The sequence below is a fragment of the Herpailurus yagouaroundi genome, unplaced genomic scaffold, assembly GCF_014898765.1.
Source record: "Herpailurus yagouaroundi ecotype Mexico unplaced genomic scaffold, PumYag 28, whole genome shotgun sequence".
Lineage (NCBI taxonomy): Eukaryota > Metazoa > Chordata > Mammalia > Carnivora > Felidae > Herpailurus > Herpailurus yagouaroundi.
The window spans coordinates 16,962,440-16,973,176 of record NW_024412376.1 but is presented as its reverse complement, the minus strand read 5'-3'; the positions used below and the strand labels follow the sequence as shown (position 1 = coordinate 16,973,176).

Genomic DNA, 10,737 nt, shown 5'->3' with positions numbered 1-10,737 from the left:
CCCCCCCCCCCCCCCCCCGTTCTTACGCTCGATGCTGCCCCTCGAAATTGCCCAGGCTGGCGGGACGGCGCTCCGCTGTGGAAAACAAGGACGGGGAGGCAGGAGCCAAGAGCTGGTACTCTCTGCTTCCGCCTTAGAGTCAATCCTCTCCCCCATCCCTTCCCCACAGGGAGTGTTCGGCCTTGCGGCGCACCCCAGCTGCCTGGAGTGCTCCACGTTGCCCCCACGTCCCAGACGCCGTGCCTCTACCCACCGGATTGCCTTCGGGGCCCCTCGGTGCTGTGTCGACCGCGCGGCGCCGTGGGTCGTGCGAACAGGAACCACCAGGCCCACCAGATCTGCGCTCCTAGCAGCCGGGTAGCCTAGCGTGTCGAAGATGCTCGGAGGAGGAGGAAGTGCAGAGAAAACAGAAGAGGAAGGAAAAGGGGTGGGGGTGGGGGGCTGACATACACAAGCACGCAAAACTGACTTTGCTGATGGACTTTTTCAGTTTCACACGAAGCGACCTGTAGTATCTGGAGAAGGTTTTTGAAGACGTTTAGGAGGGAGGGTGAGTTTTCTGCTGAGAAACTCAATCTGCCATACAGTAGCGGCCCCATCTGGGATCTGTCACTGCTGACAGCACCACAGGGCACAGACGTGATCTTCTGCACAGCCTGCACTCCCCGAAATACCCTCCTTAATCAAAGGATGTCTGCGCGCCGGAGCTCAGCTGACCGCGCCGGGAGCAGAACGGCCAGCAAATCCGCCCCCCCCCCACCCCGGCCGGCCCCCCTCCCCACGGACACAGCAACGGCCCCTCTCCTCTAACTAGCACATCAATTAAAAGCGGAAAGGAGACAGAGGCTGATGTCATTGCTCTCAGAAGATCTTAAACGTAAAAGAGTCATCCTGTGAGAATCCCTGAAAATGACTTTAATGAATAATTTCAGAGACAGTTATGGCTTTGGGTAATTACTGAGCGAGAATATGAAAACCAGATTTGCAAAGCAAAGGCGATGGTCAGGCGGCCCGGCGGCCACTTTCTCCCCTTAAAACCGCACCAGCTTTCTTCTCCGCCAAATTCTAGTTACAGACTTGGGATGCATGTTCGTCTTTAAAAATAAAAGCAACAAACACGCATTTTTCTGTTCCTGCATTTCTGCCTTATCCTAAAGGCAAACAGGTCAGCTCAAGGCAACCACAACCCACTTTGGGTAGAAGCCAACCAGGCACTGGCCTCAGTGGCCATGGGCTTCCATCTTTTCAGGAAGGAGCTATTAACCACCACTTTGGTTTAGAATGATTTTTTTGGGGGGGGGGGCTCTTCCATAGGTGACTTACAATAAAAGTTGAAAACTCTGCCCCCGAGTAAATAAAAAACCTGTTTGTTTCAAATCCTGTCAGCTGTTGGAGCAGCAAACAAGTGAACAGCGAATGACCCCACTTCTTACAGAAAAATCTGCAGGTCTCCCTGAGTCTAGTTCTTGTTTGCCATGATGATTTCGTTCTACAATAAGGAATGATGTTTTGAAACACTCCATCTGGTCACAGGGATGCATCAGGCTGGGCTTGGTTGTTCATGATGAGTTGTGTGCAAGAAAGTATTAATAAAAAGGTATTATAGGCAAAAGTAATGCGGGTGTTTGTTGTTAGTTTTGTTTTTTAATGGTCTGTATGATTCGGAAAACTGCCCGCTTGTCTGAGTACTCCATCATTAAGGAAGATCTTGGAGAAGCCACTTACCAGCACCCGTGGCAAACTGCAGTATGCAGCTATTATCTGCCCCTCCCCCCTAAAAGCAGTTAGGCCCCTCCTCCTCCAGTCATTACCGATTCAGTTGTCTTAAAGTCCTTTTCTCCATTCCTAGCCCCCAAACTCTCCCACTCACTGCCCAGCTCAATGTTTTCTTCCCCTTCTGCCAGGGATAAGGGTGGGTAGAAGGGGGAGCCAAACTCTCTCAAATGTGACATTTTCACTGACTTAGGAGGAAATGGTCCTCATCCGTTGTAGATTACACGAAGACACTTTGGAATTTAGTGTACTGAGTTGCCTCAAAGAATTGAAGAGGGGTGAATGTTTGGGAAAGTTTCTCTACCAGATTCCCTGTTTATTGTTGATATCTCTCCCCCCCCCCCCCCCAACAGATCTTCTTGTCACTACCTTCAGATCATGGGCTATGAATTATTTTCCCTCTAGCTAAATTCACTGTAAGCACTGGCTTGGGCTTTGCAACCTGTGTGTAAATAAATAACATCTTCTGGGTTTGCTTTGAGTCCTTGCATTGCCCGATTAAATCGAGATGTAGGACTGATCCATGATGTGGCCAGTTCTCTCCCTGTGGAGACTCTGAATCATGCAGGCCTTGACCTCCCCTCCCCCATCCTTGATAAAGCCATCCTCTTCCCTAGGGTCCAGTGTTTCACAGCGGTGGTTGAGAGAGAGCCCAGACTGAGGAATCGGCTGCCTGCCATAGGTGTGTGTGGCCTCAGGCAGTGGTTCCTGAACACCAGGTGGGGGGGCGGGGGGGGGGGAGTTTTAGAAGCTGAAGCCTTCATTTCTCTGACCTGACCTGCTGAATCAGAATTTCTGGGGTGGGGTGAAAATGAGGCCTGAATTTATAATTTTATCAAGTTCTTCAGAGATTTTGGGTAACTACTGTGATCAGCTCCAACCTAAAGTGCTCTGGAGTTGGATTCATCCTAGAGATCAGGCGGTGCCGCAGGACGCTAAAGTCGGAGGTCCAGGGGGTCCTCTCCCCTTCTGGAATGGTACAAATGAAACCAGCCTCTGCTCTGGGCACTGGGACATAGTAGGAGACAAGCTGCTGCCAGTCGTTGTTTCAGCCCAAACCACTCGCACTGGGGAAAGCGGGAGGGTAGACAGAAGAAGGTTTAGCGTCTCTGTCCTTTGGATCCATTGGCCTTTAACAGCAGGTGCAGAGACAAAGGTTCGGAGATGTGGCCTGTTTGGTGATTAGCGTCTGTCCGGACACCTCAGTAGGCAGAAACTCCTACTATTTTGGCCTGAGGCCTGTGGGGCCTAAGCGGGTACCAGTGAGGAAAGGGCAGCCCCAAGAGCCGCCTCTCTTGCCTCTTGCCGGCACGGGCACCGCGGCCCTGGCCGCAGCTGTTGGTGTAGGAGAGCGCGACACCCTGGGGCAGGGAGAGAGGAGCGCCCGCAGGTCAGGGCCCGCTGTGGGAGGCTTTTCCAGGCTGAAAGCACCAGACGCAGCGAGTTGGAAAATTTAAAGTGAGGAAGGGGCCAGTAGAAACTGTAACTGGCCCCTCCTTACCTCCAACAAGAAAAACAAAAACGTCTTCTGGGCTAAAAATACATATTTAGAAAGTCCCTGTGCGCAAGCAGGCGGCGCGTTCCAGCTGCCGGCCTGGCCCAGGGAGGACTTGGCCGCGCGGCCGCCGATTACACCCAGCTCGGCTGGGATGGCTCCGAGCCGTCTGCCCTGACGTCAGCGAGGCTCCGGGCCCCGCCGCGGCGAGATAGGCAGCGCGGCCGGGCGCGGGCGCGGCGCTAATCACTCCCAGATGTCCCTAATAGCGGAGATAAAGACGGACGGAGCGGCCGGGAATAAATTTGTAATCAGGGCTCTACCATCTGATCATCAAAGCGGCCCAAATGCCGGGAGAATTTGAAGGGAATGTGTGCGTAGGGGGGGGGCACGTTTAGGGGAGAGGCGGGGGACGGGATCCTCGAAGGAAACTGACTTGGGCAGGGTGGAGCGAGAACAGGGAGAGAAGTCGAACTTCTGTGCGCGTGTAAGTCAGATACAGTGCACTTTAACTTCCACGAGCCTGACTGGCCGAAGCCGCGGAGCTGTTAGAGGCCAATTAGAAGCCGGCAGACAGTAGCTGTGCGGAAAGTACGCGTGGGGCAGAAACTGGCGGGTAGAGCTGCGCGCTCCGAGCTGTCCAGCCCCCGGAAATGTGCGATTCGTTTCCTCTCCTGGAGTTACCCCCTCTCCCCTCCTCCCCTTTCTAAACAGTTAAAAAAAAAATGCTTCTTTTTCCCACCTCCCCACCCCCCTCCCCGCTACCCTGTAGACATAAACCCTACACCAAGGTTGAGCTTGCTCAGGAAGGGGGATACTGGAGTTTCGAGCCGAGGTCTGAGGGCGGCTCTGAGGTCTTTCTCTCCGAGGGATCCACGGGCTGCTACAGGCCAGGAATCCAGTGCGTCGCTGAGACTCGTTAGTGCCTATTCCTCGCGCAAGGGGATGGACCGTAGGTGCTGGGCTGCGTGGAAGGAATGGGTTTCCTCAGGTCAACAGGTCCAGAGAAGACCAGCAAGGCCAAGGGTCCAGATTCGGCCCTCCACGAGGCCTAAGCCGTAAGCCTCCTTTGCAGATCATCTCCGCTTGGCACCTACCACCAGTTCTTTTTCCAAATCCAGGCGCGTGGGTGGGACTCGCGCGCAGAGAGAACGAAAGGCGGCTGTGGAAGAGAAAATTGCGATCCGCACGCGCAGTGTTAGACACAGCATTTCTTTAAAGCTACAGGAATAGCTGAGAGGTTTCCCGCGCTTTGTAGACCCGTAGCGCAAATGCAGTTCTGGCTGTTGTGGCATCCTTTGGCCAGTGCATCGTCGTCCGCGCGCACACCTCAAGCCCTTGCAAGCGGCTGGGGTTCTCTCTGCAAAATTGAAGTCTCGGAAGTAGCTTACAGGCCTCCTTCCGCTCCCGGTGGCTTTGATTTTGAGCTCACTCTCACCCTAGGCACCCCTTCCTGCGAAATCGGCACACAACTCCCCCTCCAGCTTCCTTATCAACCGGTGGGATACCAGCTCTGTGATCCTCGCCAGCAGCAGGCAGCAGCCAGTAGTGGCATAGATGAGGAGGAAGGGATGGAGCCACCCTCCACCCAGACTCTCGCCCACTTGCTACCCTCTCTGGCGACAGGGCTGCACCCACCTCGTCGCGGGGACGACCAGACCACCTGGTCCTGAGAGGGGCGGCCTAGGCCAGGAGGCCCACCCTCCCTAGGTGCCCAGACCTAAGGGCTAACCCACTCCGGTTCTAGAGCTTCCCACCGAGCCCCCAGAGAGTCGGGCGGGGATTTAGAAGGCAGAAAGAACCACTAGTGACGTTGCTGTCTTATTTTCATAATTTCGACTTGAAAAAAAGCTCTTAAAGCTGCCGTCGGTGTCCCAGCTGGGGGAGGGGGCGGTGAAAGTCCTGGAAAATTGTGACTGGGAGCAAGGAGGGTGCTCAGGTCCCACTCTGTTGAGTTTTCCAGGTTACTTCCCAAGAAGTTGAGAATGGGTTCTGTAGGAACACGCGCGTGCGCCCCCCGGCCCCCCCCCCCCCGCGCGCGCGCACACACACACACACACACACACACACACACACACACACAGCGGGCGAGCCCTCTCCCCGCCAGGGCTCAAGGGTTATCAGGCGTTCGGCCTGCGAGGCGGTCTGGGGCCGGCCCCTGACAGCCAGATCTACCATCAATTTACCTTCCGCCGCCCCAGCTTCCCATTTAGCTTTTAACGTCAAATCCTGCATTTTTGTCGGCTCCGGCCTGTCTAGAGAGCTTGTGATTTCGCTGCAGGAGTGATTGCTTTTAACAAAATGGCAGCAACCACATTATCCGAGCAATTAAAACAGAGGCCTTTTAGCCGATTCTGCAAGGCAAGAGGTTGGAAACTTTTTTTTTTTCTTTAAGCAAAGAAGAAAGGGAGTTAAAAGAGAAATGAATGCATAGAAGAGAAAAACATGGAAACTCCGAAGACACTCCTGCCCAGCACAGCACTCACGTCCCGGTACTTGACAACGTGGGGTAGGGATGTTGGGTGGCGGGGAGCGTTGGAAAGGTTGGGATGTCCTGGGCGACCGTGGAGATGGAAAATCTGGGGTGTCTTGACACTTAGGGTGTGCATCCGGTCAGTGGTTCGGCCCCCGGAGGCGTTGGGTCTGCTGGACGTCTGGCCGGTTGGGATTTCCCACAGGTTGCAATGTCGAGATGGTTGAGGTGTCTGCGGCCGGGTGCTGCTGGGCCAGAGGAACTGCGCCGGCAGGCAGGAGAGGAGGCGGGCAGCGCCTGGCCCGGGCCAGACAAAGAGGACGGATTTCTGCAGCGCGGGTTTTAAAGCATGCGTAGCAGCAAGCTGCCCCATAGCGATGCCGCTGCCAGGGTCTTCTGGATCTCCTCTGCTGGTGTTTAATAAACCAGAAAAAGTGTTAGACCTGCAAAAGTGCATTAAGGCCCAGATGGTAAAGGCAAGCGCAGGCACACTTCGTGTTGAAGATAACTTCTCTCCAGTTCCTGTTTTAAAAACCTCACCACCTCCGCCACCACTCACTCCACTGTTTTGGTAATCTCTTTTCTTCCATCCCTAGGATGTTGAAGTCTCTCTCTCTCTCTCTCTCTCTCTCTCTCTCTCTCTCTCTCGGATTATAGTAAAGATGCAAAAGGCCACTGGAGACAGGGAAAGGAGAGAGCCACTCAGTCAAACCATCAGGAATCCCGAGAGTAATAGAAAATCAGGGCGCGCCTCCCTACGCCCCCCCCACCCCCTGCTATAAACAAAGGCAAGTGTCTGTAAACACATCCCGCGCCCACCACGTCGGCCCAGCGCCGCCTGACCCGAGGGGAGAAAGTTCAGATCGCTTTGGCCGAGTTGTTCTAACCCCTCGCCCTCGCGTTGTCAGCTGCCCGCAGAAGGAACCCACAGAGCCACTTGCTCGTCTCTCTCCCAGCACTTGCGAATTTGCCCGCTGCAGGCGGCCGGCTCAAAGTGGGCGCCCGCGAGCCGTGGGAACCTCTGGGGTATCGGGGGGGGAGGGTCTGTGCCTGGAGCCGAGGTGCGAACATCACCCCGAGGATGGGTTCCAAGATGGAAACCCTCTGGCAAACCTCCCTAACACCAGATTTATATACGTGGCGTTTCATGAAACAAACCGCTTTTTAATACGTTTCACCTTTCTCCACTCCGCCCCCCCCCCAACTTCATCTCTCCCCTCCTCCCTCCCCTCCCTGGCCTGCGGAGTCCTTTATGGCACTTCAGTTTCTCTGGTTCCTAGAGCAGATTCCGGCTCTAGCCGAGACTACGGGCAAAGGAGGCCTCAGGGACTTCCTTTTGGGATGTGCTGGGACTCCTGGAGACCAATCCTCAGACGGGTAAAGTCCCCCGCGGCTGGTAGCCGAGGGAGGGAGCCTCTTGCTCGGCTGGCCTGGGGCCGGGAAGACTTCAGTCACCGCACAGTTAATATTGAGTTCCTTGTAGCTCCTTGTAAATCCAGACCCCCCCTTCACCCCCCTTTAAATCCTTGGTTGTGTTAGCGATTTCTTACTTGACGTAAAATTCCTTGTTACCTAATCATGCACCTTCCCCCCCCCCCCCAAGCTCTTCTCCTCCCCTGGCCGGCTCAGAGGAGAATCCCCCTGATGAAGACTACAAGCAAAAACCTCCTCTTTTCCTCTTTTTTCTTTTCCTAGATGAAAACCTTATATTTTGAATTAAAGACTCTGAGACTATTTCCCGCGGCTGCAATAGCGCCTGGGATCTTCCTCAAACGTCCTCCACCTAAAAGGTGCTCCCCAAACAAAAACCAAAGTCCCCACAGAATGGCATCTGGTTGATTTCAGGAAAACAAGGACAACTTTCTACCTTTCCAGCGAACTGCCAAGGTCCCTCGGCCCCAGATCCTCCTACTACAGACCACTCAACCTTCTCCAGGCGGCTGGGGGCTGGGGGGTGGGGGGAAGGAGACAGGACTTGCAAGGAGCCCAGGTCCTTTAGTAGGATTTTCACCAAGGCCACTTCCCTGGGAGGGCGGGAGCTCACGTTGATGACTGATCGGAACTACCGACTCTTTCAAATAAAGTTAGAGGCAATCATGATAATTTAGTTTACTTCTGAATATTTTAAATATTATGAAAACAAGTATAACAGTTTTGTTTTCAAAACTCTTCTGAGGTATCAACCATTAAAAGATTGGGGTTTTTGTAAAAAAACACACAGTGGTTTATTGAATACTTACAACGTTTACACCTTCAATATTAATTAAATTCCACTTAGTTTTAGAGGACGGAAGTGCACAAAACAAGTAGCTGTTGGAAACATCTTCGAATAGGGAACGACCACAGATGAAAAGACAGCACTAGATACCGACCCCAACTGAAATGTTAGCGGCCCCGTTTTCTGCTTTGAAATAAAACTTTATAATCCCCAGGAATATTTATATCCAAAGGCCAAGTATTAAAGATACACTTTACATACACACTATTGTCTGCTGTCTTTATCTGGAAGGGGTTGGGTAAGTGGGGTGGGAGCAACGCTGGTGTCTACACAGCCTTGAGGGAACATTCACACACAGAGAATCTACGAGACGACGGGATCCCTTACCACGCGGGAGTGTCCTCTTCATATTAAAATATGGAATGCTTTTCTTCAAATATCCACTTTTTTGTTTGTTTGTTTGGAGGGGGAGGTGGGGAGCGGATGCCTCAAAGGGGGGCAAAGAGAGGGGAGGCAAATTGCACATAAATAAACCGGATGATTCCAAATGCAAGAAGTCCTCAGAGCGGAGCGTGGAGAGCTTGCCCGGAGTCCTGGGTCTGCTTCCGGCTCCTGGGCCCCGGCTCACTCGCGCTCTCCTCCTCCTCCTCCTCCTCACTGCTTGAGCTCCAGGGCCCAGACGTGCTGCGGCCAGCCCGTCCGGCCTTTGGTTTTCTTGTCGTTGCTGCTTACTGTGCTTTTCAAGATTTCGTTCTGGGCAGAGGAGAGGCGAAGGAGAGAAAAGTGGAAAGAGAAATTCAGAAAGGAGACCTGGTTCCACGCCACCCCCCACACTTTCCGGGGAGAAAAGGAGAGAATGAAAGAACGAGTAAGGGATGAGAAGGGGATGGTTTCAAGTCAGCCCCGGCAGGAAAACGACGAAGGTTTGCGCAGCCCTAGCTACCGCCCAGGCCTTCCACGCGCCTGCAACGCTCAACTACCGGATAGGCAAGCTTATAAACAACCAGCCGTTTCCAAGTCGTTTATGGAGGGGCTGGGGGCCTTTTCTCTGACTCCAGATGTAGGGGCGCGAGCGGGGGTCGGCGCTAAATCTGGTTTCCCTGTTTTCAATCGCAATCCCAGATTCGAGCTCTTAGGGTAGATGGGGGAGACGTTTCTTCTGCCCTGGCCTGGGCTGGCCGGCAAGGGGCTCTGGGCCACCAACTCGGCAGCGCCTCTCCTCCAAGGCCTCTGAAATCCCCAGTTTATTCCAGAGGTCACTCGATTATGCACAGACTAAAGCGCCACAGGCCCCAAAGAAGAAAAACTAGACAAATGGGATTATTTCCCAGGTCCTCCATGGCACTAGCCCTGCTCTGAACATCACCAACCTGTGGGCACTTGGTCGGAACTGGAGAAAACTGCTTTTCAGTTATAGTTCTGTGTTCCTGATAACAACAATGACAGCGACCATATTAGTATTTACTGTTTGTCTTAAAATGCTCAGGGGAATAAAACAAGAAAGACCCACGAAGTGCACTCATCTGGGAAGTTTCAGTACAACCTCATCGCCAAAGAGAAACCGGAGCTGCATTTTGAAGTTAAGAGTACTTATTATTTACGTTTACCTCTATGTCTTCTGAGCACTGCGATGAGAACAGCCTTAAAACTCTCTTACGATCAGCGGTGGCCTAGTTCTCCAGGGAGGGATAAGGGGCCGATAGTGGAATAATTGGAACCTAGCGCTTGCAGGCGACTTATTTTAGAAATACCTGAAAGCAAGATCGGATTGGAGGCCAAATGAAGGCTCTAAAAGACATGGAATGACTGGGCCAGTGCAATCGAAAGATCGGGGGGGGGGGGGGACCCTGAGTCCGAAAGGCACGCCCGAAGTGCCTGTGGGAACAGCGGTAACCCGGAGGGAAGATCACCAGCGCGGAGCATCCCCCTTAACCTCCTCCTCCTGCTGCCGTCCTCCCCCATCTCCTCAGCTTCTTTCCATAACCTGGTTTTAACAACTTTGGCTTAGGGTGCTGGCAAAGGAGGGGGGATGTCATTGCTCAGCCCAACTGGAAGGAGGCCGGTGGTACCGCTCCCCCGAACCCCGCACCCCCTCTGCCCCCTGCCCCCTGGTACTGACCAGCTCCTTCTTTCTCTTCTCTTCTTTCACATCTGTCTTCTTGATCTCCGCCTTGAAGGCCTCCGCCTCGCCATTCTGGTCGTCCTTGGCCAGCAGGTCCATGAGGTAGGCGATGTAGCTGGTGGCCAGGCGCAGCGTCTTGATCTTGGAGAGTTTGGTGTCGGCGGGCACGTTGGGGATACACTCGCGCAGTTCGGCGAAGGCGCTGTTGATGCTCTGAGTCCTGCGCCGCTCCTTGCGGTTAGCAGTGCCCCGGCGCTTCACCGGGCGCGGCCCCCCTAGGCCCGGGGGCCCGGCGCCCGGCGGCACCCCCCCGTAATGGGAGTGGTCCAGGCCGGCGGCGCCGCTGGCGTACTCGGGGCTGTAGGACAGGGCCATGCTATAGTCGGGGGGCGACATCTCGGGGTGGCCGATGAGCCAGCCATGGAAGTAGGGGTTCTCCTCGTGGCTGCAGCGGCTGGCGGCGGCGGCAGCGGCGGCGGCGGCGGCGGCGGCGAACGGATAGCCCTCATGGTGCACCACCGGGTGGTGGGGGAAGCCCCCCACCAGACTCATATCGCCCTCCGCGCCCCTCCACGCGCCCCAGCGTGCGCGCAGCCCCGCCGCGCCCTCGGCCGGGGCCCCCGCTTCGGCGCTGGGCGGCCTCCCCCACCCCCCGC

General features: G+C 54.7%; 1 protein-coding gene and 2 long non-coding RNA genes across 4 annotated transcripts in view; 1 reads left to right on the top strand and 2 right to left on the bottom strand.

The window, feature by feature from the left end:
* The window catches only part of LOC121027199 (uncharacterized), a 3,784-nt gene extending 3,293 nt beyond the window's left edge, over positions 1-491 (bottom strand). The window contains exon 1 of the long non-coding RNA XR_005788604.1: positions 254-491. This is a non-coding gene — a long non-coding RNA (uncharacterized LOC121027199). The remainder of the gene's footprint in view (positions 1-253) is intronic.
* LOC121027204 (uncharacterized) overlaps positions 1-1,616 on the top strand; it is a 4,408-nt gene extending 2,792 nt beyond the window's left edge. The window contains exon 2 of the long non-coding RNA XR_005788605.1: positions 170-1,616. This is a non-coding gene — a long non-coding RNA (uncharacterized LOC121027204). The remainder of the gene's footprint in view (positions 1-169) is intronic.
* Positions 1,617-7,835: 6,219 nt separating this feature from the next.
* HAND2 (heart and neural crest derivatives expressed 2) lies at positions 7,836-10,710 on the bottom strand. Of its 2 annotated transcripts, XM_040470291.1 has the most exons (3): positions 10,079-10,710; positions 9,330-9,386; positions 7,836-8,712 (listed from the first exon to the last, which is right to left on the bottom strand). In XM_040470291.1, exons 1-3 carry the CDS (start codon positions 10,631-10,633, stop codon positions 8,614-8,616), a joined length of 711 nt encoding a protein of 236 aa, XP_040326225.1. In that variant the 5' UTR covers positions 10,634-10,710; the 3' UTR covers positions 7,836-8,613. The 2 variants fall into 2 exon arrangements, with proteins under 2 accessions (XP_040326225.1, XP_040326235.1); XM_040470301.1 differs by lacking the exon at positions 9,330-9,386 and having other exon boundaries at positions 10,079-10,706.
* Between the last annotated feature and the right edge of the window lie 27 nt (positions 10,711-10,737).